The sequence below is a fragment of the Erpetoichthys calabaricus genome, chromosome 4 (assembly GCF_900747795.2).
Source record: "Erpetoichthys calabaricus chromosome 4, fErpCal1.3, whole genome shotgun sequence".
In the NCBI taxonomy this organism is placed as follows: Eukaryota; Metazoa; Chordata; class Cladistia; order Polypteriformes; family Polypteridae; genus Erpetoichthys; species Erpetoichthys calabaricus.
The window spans coordinates 265,956,630-265,969,572 of NC_041397.2; the positions used below are offsets into that span (position 1 = coordinate 265,956,630).

The window sequence follows — 12,943 nt, forward strand, 5'->3', positions numbered from 1 at the left end:
AAATATTATGACAGTGTCCCAGTGTACAATAGTATTCATTGCAAACTTAACTTTTACGTAAGAGCTGATTTAAAATTGTGCTTGTAAATATTTTTATGGCCTACGTTTATTTTCTTGATAGAAAACTACCTGATTCGGAGTCAGCTTACAGGTTTCTGGGAACTATCCTCCACATAGATAATTTAGATTAGGAGTGCAATACTAAGGGTCACCATTTTTTTTTGTAATAATTAAGAACGATTTAGAAGCCCCTGTGGAGCCCCAAGGTGGTAAACAATCAAATTATAGAAGACAATTTTACTGTCATCCATTCACCCATCACTATCTTACGTAGGCCAAATTGAGATGCTCTGTCCCAACTGCATTGAGGGCGAGATGAAATTTAATATCGACTTGATGCAAAATGTATCGTTACTTACCATCCAATGCACCATTTCCATACTATACATGCATACTGTACATTCATCATTTGAACCCGCTTTACCTAACACCAGGTTGAAGAGTTCCCTTTCCTAACTTTTCTTTCAGTCCATGGAAGGAAATGTGCTTTTTCCTGTTCAAACAATAAGATTGAAAGTCTATAACACACTGTTTCATTTAGCAGGTCAGGAATATACTGTATCATGTGTAGTTATATTGCTTTATTTTGAATCCAACAGTTTTTGTACATTTTACCCCTTTTACCCCATTTTACCCCTTTAACAATACAGTAATCGCGGGGGTTGCGTTCCAGAGCCACCCGCGAAATAAGAAAATCTGCGAAGTAGAAACCATATGTTTATATGGTTATTTTTATATTGTCATGCTTGGGTCACAGATTTGCGCAGAAACACAGGAGGTTGTAGAGAGACAGGAACGTTATTCAAACACTGCAAACAAACATTTGTCTCTTATTCAAAAGTTTAAACTGTGCTCCATGACAAGACAGAGATGACAGTTCTGTCTCACAATTAAAAGAATGCAAACATATCTTCCTCTTCAAAGGAGTGCTTGTCAGGAGCAGATGTCAGAGAGATAGAGAAAAGCAAACAAATCAATAGGGCTGTTTGGCTTTTAAGTATGCGAAGCACCGCAGCACAAAGCTGTTGAAGGCGGCAGCTCACACCCCCTCCGTCAGGAGCAGGGAGAGAGAGATAGAGAGACAGAGAAACACAAACAATCGAAAATCAATACGTGCCCTTCGAGCTTTTAAGTATGCGAAGCACCGTGCAGCATGTCGCTTCAGGAAGCAGCTGCACAGAAGGTAGCAACCGTGAAGATAATCTTTCAGCATTTTTAGACGAGCGTCCGTATCGTCTAGGTGTGCGAACAGCCCCCCTGCTCAATCCCCCTATGTCAGGATCAGAGAAAGTCAGCGCAAGAGAGAGAGAGAGAAAAGTACGTTGGGTAGCTTCTCAGCCATCTGCCAATAGCGTCCCTTGTATGAAATCAACTGGGCAAACCAACTGAGGAAGCATGTACCAGAAATTAAAAGACACATTGTCCGCAGAAATCCGCGAACCAGCAAAAAATCCGCAATATATATTTAAATATGCTTACATATAAAATCCGCGATGGAGTGAAGCCGCGAAAGGCGAAGCGCGATATAGCGAGGGATTACTGTACTAATTTTCAAAGTGTACATCTTACTCTTGCATACAGAAAATTTTGTTTCTCTTAACATTATTACAAAAGCAAGACATGTAATACTTTTTACTTGTTATTAGTATGCCGTAGTATATCTTGTAACACACAGCATTGAAGATGTGTGCATATGATGCAGTTATTCTGCCAACAGCAAATTTAGATCAAGTAAAAACAAAATTACTTTTTCAGAAATATTCATTTTTGCCACACATTATAGATATACACGTTTTTCACAAATGCATTTATACTCGTCTTTTACTAACTAACTAAAAAAAAGAGACACACAATGTCATCTTTACTTCTACATTTGTATAATTAGGGTAAAGTAATGTATGGCTATAACAAACATCAATTTTAGTAACCAGTCAAGTTGATTATAACTATGGGAAATCAGTTTTTAAAAGGCACCAAATTATTTTCTCATTGAAATGAAAACATTTTATTTAGAACAAGAACAATGCAAGTATACTTAGATAAGATATAAATAATGATAATACATTTTATTTATATAGCACCTTGCTCATGGTCCTAGATAAAATTCTCAAACCCACTTAATTTAGTTTAGGGTTAGAGGATATACTGTACTGTGTGTGTGTGTGTATATATATATATATATATATATATATATATATATATATATATATAATATACATACACTGTTTATACACTACTGGTCAAAAGTTTTACAACACCTCAGTTTTTCCACTTTTTCTTCAAACTTAATCAGTTGAAATGCAATTAATGATCTGAAATGGTGAAAAGGTAAGCAGTGAGCTGCCAGAGGTTTAAATTTAAGGTTTAGTTTAGCAAAAACTGAAATAAAGGAAATTTCAAAATATTAGAAATGGGCCTTCTTCAGGGAACTAATAGGTTACAACCTACAGATGTTCTGCCGTAATTAAAGTAGATTAAGCCTTGCAAGTTGAAGCAAACAGTTTGCACAGGTGTCCCAACTTTTGTTGATTACTTAAAAAAAAACCAGCTGTCTGTCTTAAAGCAGAGTTGGAACAAACTGTGTTACTACAACCACTGAAGTACTACTTGGAAAATATTACGCTGTAGAAAGTGGTAAATTCCAGTGATAATGGCAGGAAGACAGCAATTAACAAATTAAATACGACAAAGCACTGTTAGCCTTAGAAGTGTAGGCCTTTCATTTGGAGAAATTGCAAAAAACAATCAAAGTGTCAGTGAGTTCAGTGGTGTCCTGCACAATCCACAGACAATTAGAAACTGGAAGAAACTCTGATGGGAAGTGATCTGGCAGACCCAAAGTCACAACCCAGTCAGAAGACAAGTTTTTGAGGGTCACCAGCTAGTGTGATAGGCGCCTCACAGCACAGCAGCAGCACTGGTCAAAAAAAACAAGTCTCAGATTCTATTATGAAGAGGAGACTTTGTGCTACAGGTTTGACAGGGCAAGTGCAAGTAAGACAGCCATTCCTTAAAGGACAAAATAAGGCTTGAAATACCAGCTGTGGACTACTGCAGACTGGAAGAAAGTCTTATTGACCAATGAATCAAAATTTGAAATCTTCGGTTCATCACACAGGGTGTTTGTACGCCATGGAGTTGGTGAAAGGATGGTTCCTCATTGTGTGACACCAACTATCAAACATGGAGGGGGAAGTGTGATGTTCTTGGGTTCTTTTGCTGGAGGCAGAGTTGGTGACTTGTACAGAGTGACTAGCATTCTAAATCAAAAGTGTTAACCACAGTTTGGCTGTTATATCAGCAAAAGGTGGCTACTTTCATTAATCAAAAATTTGAATGAACATTTGTGCACTTAATGATTCCTTGACTTATTTCTTTTATTTGACATTGTTTATTTGTGCTTTGATTTCATGAAACCTTAAGACATTTAGCTGTGTGCATTTCTGTTAAAAATGAAAAAATTAGGTGTTTGAAAACTTTTGACTGACACTATATAGCATGGTGAAAATTATGAAGGGTCTTATTAGGTTCATAGCAAAATATTATTTTCTTTTATTTGTATTTGAAAGATGCAGAAATAGTAAATATTGAAAAAAATGTTTACACAAAGTTAATAGAATGTGTTTCAACATTATATTTTCACCATAATGAGTACAGTTTAAATCATAACATACTATTTGTCCAAGATATTCATTGACTGCCACTTGTAAATCACTGTTTGCAAAACAAAGAAGTATTACATGCAGCGTTTCAGTTTTAGTATTCTTGTAATTTCAACAAAGTGCAACCAGAATCTTTCAGTAAATAAAACATGTGCACAGATGAAAAAATACATAGACAGGTTTTGGAATGTAATATGAATGGTGAAGTACAGAGGTTACATGTGGAACATTTTTAATGGTTTCATTTTACTTTTTATATAATTGATTGCCATTTTAGAATTTGAGGCTGATAAATGTGTATCAGAATTGTCTCCGCAAGCATAAAAGAATCAATGGGGAGACTTTTCAACTTTAAAGAAAAGCATATCTTATATTTAAAAGTGTTTTTATACTGCTGCATGTTGTTTAGTATTATAACATAAATTTAATTGAACTAGCCATTTAGCATAGAAGCAAAATAATTTAATAAAGATAAATGTGTGGGATGTATTTTATATATAATCTGGCTTTACATTTTGTGCAAGGATACTGATTTAATGCTGTCTCTGCAGGGAGGAGGAGGAAAGCTTGAGAAGCAAAATTCGAGCAGATCACGAAAGAGCACTGGAGGAAGCAAAGGAGAAGCTGAAAAAGTCCCGTGAGGAGCTAAGAGCAGAGATTCAGACAGAAAAGAACAAAGTTGCCCAAGATCTGAAGAAAAAGGACAGTAAGCAATTACCACCAGTACCAATGCCTAAACTTGTCGGCATTCATGATGGCGACCCTGGAGATCCTGACATCAAAGAAAAACGGGACAAAATCAGAGAGGTAATAGTTTTAAAACAGACAAAGTAAAACGCTATAGTGTTTTTTTTCATGCTGGATGTGATTTTTAATATAAAAATATAAATATGAAAAAGTAAGACTAGTGAGATGATGTACACTAGAAACCATTAGATGATACAAGGCAAATAATATGTCCTTTATTTGTGCAACATTTATATAAAGGTAGAATATTTCATAGAAACAAGGCTTTTTAACAGCATTACTCAATTACTTCTTTCAAGTATTTTTCTGCATCATGAAACAAGCTTTCTAGAGTCCTTTATGAATATATCTTTTGCTTTTTAAACCTCTTAATTGTGAGCTTTGTGTTTCTGATTATATTTTAAATTTGCCGCTTGGGTTCTACTAGTAGATGTCTCTGCTTACTAATCTTTTACACATTGTCGTACTGAATCAGCTGCATCCTTCACGTTGGGAATGTGCATATATTACTCTTATAATATGCTTGTAAAAGGAGCATTCACAGTATTGTCTTTTCCTTGTGTTTCTTGAAAGAATTATGTGGCAGTTATTAATTAGACTAATTTATAATGTCGTAAAAGAATTTTTAAATTATTTAATTGGGTATCTGACTGTCAGTATTCAGTGGAAGCTATTTTGTTTAAAGCCCAGAGGCATTACTTGCCTTATTTTTCATTGGCACGTATATATAAAATCTTAAAGTCCTTTGCTTTCATAATTCTGCTGTACGTGTAAACTGTAGACCGGTAAATGTTACCTATAAGTATAACATCTACCTAAGAAGTATAAAAAAGTTGTCTGGTTCTATATTTTATGAATAATTGGAGGATACAGATTTAAAATGGAACAAACAATATTACAGCTCCAGCACAAAAATATAAAAAATGGTGTGTCTGTGACTTCAGGATTATAATATCTGTCATATTACTTTTAATGCAGCTGTGCTGTCAAAGGCACCTTTCTCGAGATATTGCTTATTTATCATTTTTAGAGAAAGCCATGCATTGGTTAAGAAGTGGCTACCTTACAGCTTCCTTTTTGGCATTTAATGTAAACCCTGAAAGTTACAAGATGACCTACTGTTTAAACATGCCATTGTTTAATGGTTTGTTCACAGAATATTTTCTGTTTTACTGGATGCATACTTAGTTTTCTCAGAATTTAAAATCTTATTTATGTATGTTATTTGTTTTAAATCCCAGTAGTTGAACTTTCCTAAGGTTACCTGTTTTCTTGTTTTGTTTTCTCCCACAAGCATTTTCTTAGCTGGAATCTAATTCTTGCCATTCATATAATATACAGTTTTACTGTATATCCTGCTTGACTGTCTTACAGTGTTCTAAGAAGTTACAAATTTTAAGCTTTGCAAACTTAAGTAAGATACTTATTTCAGTCACAGCTTTTAGTACACTGCAATCAATTCAGCCAATGCACTCCATTTTACTTGACTTCATTCTGAGTCTTTAGTTGGTTTTTTTTTTTTGCTTTACCAGTGATCAGTTAACAAATGGGTGCAAACGAAATGTTAGCTGCGAGTGAAGGAACTCAAATGGTACAGTTTGCATTTGTCCTTGATAATTATGAAACTGTTGTTTGTTCTGAAGTATTAAGAAACTTTGTTGTCCTCTGTTTGATGAATACCTTTCTTTCCTTCCCCAATATACTTTTACTCTCCAAAACAACTGAGGCTGTTGTTAATACATATTGATGGACAGACTGAAATTGGCTCTTTTTCTTTGGCATTCAATATGAAACTTGCACTTCAGCCTCAGGCCTACGCTGAAAATCAAACCTATAACTGCTAAGAAATTCTCTTTAGCAAAGCAAAGGATACACTTCCGTCTGGTTCTGAGAGAGTGTGCTTGTTAGTGTGTAGGGTATTCAGCTTTCTATCAGATAAAGTATTACCAATTGCCACTGTTGTTGGTATATCAAAACACCTGAAACATCATCTTATTCTATTTATTGACAAACCTGCAACAAAAACATTGGGCCTTTATGCACCCAAGGATCCAATTGAAAAATATAAAGTCCTTCCTCCATAACCCAGTGTCAGTACTAACTCCCTGCTCTTTCTGCATTGCCTACACCAGAGTAAAATCATTTTCTCTGCTGCAGAGCATCCTGTTGTGTAAGGTGTGACCCACAACAAAAAGCAGAAGGTACACCCATTCTGTTTGGAGTAGGAAGCTGACCCACTCTTTTTTTGGGAGCAAGATGCTGCTTTCTTTGGGACTGAAAAAAAAACAACAGAAAATTGAAGAGTTTCATTAATGGATTTCAAAAATATCAGTATCCACAATATGCGTTCCTCTCAATAGTTTTTTGAAAGCATGTTTTTTGCCTGTAAGAATACAAAAAAAATCTTTAAATTTGCTGCAGCATGTTTTCCATGGCAGAACAAATACTATGTTACAGCACTGAACTCATTATAAACAGTGCCATGTTTTTAAAAAGTGTTTAAAACATTAAAACAACAGTAAAATTGACAAAATGACGGTGCAAACAGATTACTAAGTGTTTTCATGGGATTTTAAAAATTTCACTACACCAGTATCCCTTATTATGAAGTGCATGTGAACAACACCGAATACACTCTTACAATTGCAAAGTCATTAAAAGAAAGAGAAAACTTGTATATTACAGACATTTTCCGTTGTGGTTAGCACATTGTGGTTAAAGAACATTTCTAACAAGCACAGACATATGAAAATCATTGCATTAAAAAAATTTAGATGAGAACAGTCCTTTCAGCCTAACAAAACTTGCCAGTCTTATCCACTTTACTCCTCCAAAATAAAATCTAGTTTTGTAGGTCCATAAAGTATTACTGTCTACCATACTGCTTGGTAACTTACTAAATCAGAAGATCAGAATTCACTTTATTGGCTAGGTACACTAATGTGTACTAGGAATTTGTCTTGATAATATTGGTGCAACATACACAGAAAACAGAATACAAAAGATAAATGTAAGAAGATAAAATATAAAGTGATAAAATATGATGTCATGCAAGGGCAAAGCAAAAACATAAAGAAACAGTAGGATTAAAATGTCTAGGCAGTCCAGTGTGCAAGTATACACTACATAGACACTGAGTAGGAGCTCAGACCTGATTAGTAAGAATAGCTGCACATGGGACAAAAAACTGTTTAGGTGACGTTGTTTTAGCTTTCAGTGCACAAAGATGTTTGTGGGAGGGAAGTCTTTGGAACAGGTGATGCCCTGGATGAGTTGGATCAGCAATGATCTTTGTGGCCCTCTTCTTTACCCCAGACTCATATAGGGCTTCAATGTGTGATAAGCTACAGCCTATGATCCTTTCACAAGCTTTGATGATGTGCTGCAGTTTGGCCTTAGCCTGAACAGAGGCAGCACCGAACCAGACAGTTATAGATGAGGCCAGAATGGTCTTGATGATGGCTCTGTAGAATTGGACCAATCTTTCTTGAGGGAGATCGAATTTCCTCATCAAGTCAAGTCAAGAGTATTTATTGTCATTTCATCCATATACAGTAGTACAGCATTCAGTGAAATGAAACAACGTTCCTCCAGGACCGTGGTGCTACATAACACACAGGACAATGAAGAATCCACGACACATAACATAAAGACACATAATATGTAACAAGGTGCATGTGAGTCAAATGTGCAAACTTGTGCAACCATGTGCAACACTGCAGAACAGAACACATGCAGTGTATATCAGATATCAGTCCGGTCCATGAGTGTTCAGGAGTCTGACTGCTTGGGGGAAGAAAAAGTTACACATTCTGGTGGTCAGGGCCCAAATGCTTCGGTGCCTTTTTCCCAATGGAAGGAGTGTAAACAGTGAATATGAGGAGTGTGTTGGATCATTCACAATGCTGTTGGCTTTGCGGATGCAGCGTGTGGTGTAAATGTCCAAGATGGAGGGAAGAGAGACACCAATGATCTTCTCAGCTGTCTTCACTATCTGTTGTAGGGCTTTGCGATCCCTGACTGTACAATTGCCATACCAGACAGTGATGCAGTTGCTCAGGATGCTCTCTATGGTTCCTCTGTAGAATCCATATTACTAACCGAGAATGCTAAACCGGATGATGGACGCAGGCACATCCGGCCATGGGCCGTAGCTGCAAAAAGACGTACTGCGCCGGCGCAACAAACAGTCCGCGAGAGTCGGCTGAGGACCCGAGAAAGGCGGACAAAAGAGGGCGAGAGAGGCGGATGAGGGGCCGCGAGAGACGCAGGCGCAAAAAGAGTCCGACAAGAGCACAGAAAACAGGAGTGAGCACATACAGAAAGGAGTCACAAAAATGAGGCTCAACAAGCACCAAAATAAGGAAAAAAAAACATTAAAGAGTACTCAAACGAGGGGAAAGCACGAAACACATTGCACACGAAACTAAACACACCAAAAAAAAAAAGAACAGACGAGCGCACAATAGCAAGGCACGACCATACCCCCGCCACCCTACAGGCACGGGACGGGACGGGACGGGACACACACCAAGAGGGGGATTCAACAAGCCCATGGAAGACCAAAAAAAAGAACACAAAACCACACCACAGACCCTACAAGCAAGGGACGGGACACACAAAGAGGGGGAGAGAGGCGGATGAGGGGCCGCGAGAGACGCAGGCGCAAAAAGAGTCCGACAAGAGCACAGAAAACAGGAGTGAGCACATACAGAAAGGACTCACAAAAATGAGGCTCAACAAGCACCAAAATAAGGAAAAGGCACATAAAAGAGTAGTCAAACGAGGGGAAAGCACGAAACACATTGCACACGAAACTAAACACACCAAAAAAAAAAGGACAGACGAGCGCACAATAGCAAGGCACGACCATACACCCCCCCCCCCCCTCCCCACCCTACAGGCACGGGACGGGACGGGACACACACCAAGAGGGGGATTCAACAAGCCCATGGAAGACCAAAAAAAAGAACACAAAACCACCCCACAGACCCTACAAGCAAGGGACGGGACACACACAAAGAGGGGGATTCAAACAAGACACAGGAACACAAAAAGAAACAAAACGCTCGCGCAACAACGATCCCCCCCACACATCCATAAGAAAAAATGTCTCGACTCCAAAAACGCAAAGCTCAACTAAAGCTTCTAACTAACGATGTACCTAAAAGTAAAAACTTTATGAACTGCGTTAGATCCTACAATAGTTCATTTGCTTTTAGTAAATATCAGGCCACCAAAAGGCAATGGACCATACTGCTTTCCCATATGTGCACAAATACTGCATCGCATTGGAACAGTGCACCCTGAAACAAATCAACAACGCAAATATGCACAAATCTACATCCTAGATCCACATTACGCAATCTATCAATCAAAGTGTTGCATCGCAACAGGCACGGATTCAAAACGAAACACCTCCCGTCTCAGACATACGTTAATGGCAGCAAAGGCTACAACGGGCTTCTCACACAGCACAGGCAAATCGATTACAGCTCCAAAACAACACGTCCCAAATACTACACATGCAACAACACGCCTCTCAAACGGCACAAGCAAAACATACACCAGGAAAATTCATTCGGATTAATGAATGTCATTTGCAATCATTGTCATTCAGTTCACTTCCCTGAAGAAACAACTGGCAATACAAGTTATACATTTACACGTTGTTGTCAAAAGGGTCAAATTAGACTGCCTTCTTTACATTCATATACTGAATATCTACAGAAGCTTATAACTGACGATGTACCTGAAAGTTAAATCTTTATCAACTGCATGAGATCCTACAAATCGGTATCCACTATGAACATTAACGGTGGCACTGCACGTGACATCCGTCTTGAAAAAATGTTGTTTATTGATGAATGTTCAATGGCATGAAGTCACTTACTCAACACCATTCATAAACTTCTACAAACGTTTATGAATAATAATATTCGATTTGGAGGAAAGGTACTTTTATGAGGAGGAGATTTTAGACAGTGATTAGCTATTCTTCCAGATGCCATGCACTCAGCTATTGTTCAGTGCACCTTAAAATACGCAGACAATTGGCATTACTTTCAAAAGATAGTTAGTAAAAAAGATACGATGTCCAGAACCAGATCATAACAATTGCTTATTACAACTGAGAGATGGTACACTCACCAATACAGATGGACTTCAGCCACATATTATTACAATTCCTCAAGCCTTTATCTGCGACGACTTAGTTACAGAGACATTTGGAACAGCAATCTCATTAGACCAAATGCCCCTTTTAACACAACGCACTATATTATGTCCAAAAAATATTAATGTGGAAAACATAAATACCCAAGTCATTCCATTACTTCCTGGAGAGACACAACTCTTTCTAAGCTCTGACAAACTTGACTCTGATCACAACAATAACCATCTTAAATGACCTTACAAGTTCTGAGCTGGAATTACCTTTTACACTTAAACGGCGTGTACAAAGAAATTTTCAAATAAACCTTTACACTGTGCCACACACTTTATTGTTTGATTTCTATTTGCATCATCTACACCGTCACACTATTCTATATCTCATTCATACATCACGCTCTTTGTCATTCCCAACACCAGGGGTTGGCGAGCGAAGCCCACCCCACAGACCCTACAAGCAACGGACGGGACACACACAAAGAGGGGGATTCAAACAAGACACAGGAACACAAAAAGAAAGAAGACGCTCGCGCAACAACAATCCTCACCACCAAACCCCCCCCAACAAACACACATCCATAAGAAGTGACACCCAAAGCCACATATTCTAAAGTGAACGTCAACACCTTCACACTAGACAGCATAGGTGTCAGCATTGGTGGATCTCCTTACAATAAAGCACTATTAACCGTTCAACTGCAGAAAAGGAAACATATTAACAGTGACTGCGATCCTCCGGAGTGGCAGCAAATCTGTTAATAAATGGTCGTACATGTCACTCAATATTCAAAATACCGGTCCCAATCACAGAGACATCAGTATCCACTATGAACATTCACAGTAGCAATGCCCGAGACATCCGTCTTGCAAAACTGATAATTATTGATGAATGTACAATGGCATCCAGTCACTTACTCAACACCATTGATAAACTTCTACAAACGTTGATGAATAATAATATTCCCTTTGGAGGAAAAGTTCTTTTATTAGGAGGAGATTTTAGACAATGCTTAGCTATTGTTCCACATGCCATGCACTCAGCTATTGTTCAGTCCACCTTAAAATACGCAGACAATTGGCATTGCTTTAAAACAATACAGTTGGTACAAAACATGCGATGTCCAGATCCAGAATATAACAGTTGGCTAATACAACTGGGAAATGATACACTCACAAATACAGATGGACTTCACCCAGATATTATTTCCATTCCACAATCCTTTATCTCAGACGACTTAGTAAAACAGATATTTGGAACAGCAATCACATTAGACCAAATACCCCTGTTAACACAACGCACTATATTATGTCCAAAAAATATTAATGTTAATCACATTAATAACCAAGTCATTTCATTACTTCCTGGAGAGACACAGGTCTTTCTAAGCTCAGACAAAGTTGACTCTGATGACGACAATGAACATATAAATTTCCCCTTAGAATATTTGAACACTATTAACCCTGCCGGATTACCACAACACGACCTTGCCCTTAAAAACGGAACAATAATCATGCTATTAAGAAACCTTAACACAAAACAGGGTTTATCCAATGTCACACGGTTAGTCGTCAACACCATGACACGCAATGTTATTCAAGCGACAGTTCTTACAGGATCACATGCTAACAATACTGTTCTCATTCCTAGAATTGACCTTACAAGTTCTGAGCTAGAATTACCTTTTACATTGAAACGCCGACAGTTCCCCATTAAACCTGCATTTGCCATGACCATCAACAAATCACAAGGACAAACCATGGACAAGGTTGGCATCTACCTCTCTGAACCCGTTTTTGGACATGGACAACTTTATGTTGCCTTCTCACGTGTTCGCCGTTCATCTGACGTTAAAGTTAAAATTATAAATAATCCATGCCAAGGAAGACTCATTCAAGGACAAGACACCATCTTTACTGCTAATGTTGTATACAAAGAAATATTCCAATAAAACATTAATATATGACAAACACTCTATTTGTTATTTCTATGGGCATCATCCAAAGCTGCACACTATTCTATATCTAATTCATACATCTGACTCTTTCTCATGTCCCAACGCCAGGGGTTGGCGAGCGAAGCGAGCAGGGGGCGGAGCCCCCTAGTGTTGTTAGAATAGCTGGTGGAAGATGGGCTTTCCTCAGCCTATGCAGGAATTAGAGCCGCTGCTGGACTTTCTTGGCTAAAGAGCTGGTGTTGTGGGACCAGGTGAGGTTCTCTGCCAGGTGGACACCCAGAAATTTGGTACTATTGATGACCTCCACAGTTGAGCTGTCAATGTTCAGTGGCAGATGGTCACTCTTAG

At 38.1% G+C, this 12,943-nt stretch overlaps 1 protein-coding gene across 1 annotated transcript in view; it reads left to right on the forward strand.

The window, feature by feature from the left end:
- man1a2 (mannosidase, alpha, class 1A, member 2) overlaps positions 1-12,943 on the forward strand; it is a 527,240-nt gene that overhangs the window by 127,027 nt on the left and 387,270 nt on the right. The window contains exon 3 of the mRNA XM_028800742.2: positions 4,274-4,529. Coding sequence (XP_028656575.1) covers positions 4,274-4,529 — 256 coding nt within the window. The remainder of the gene's footprint in view (positions 1-4,273; positions 4,530-12,943) is intronic.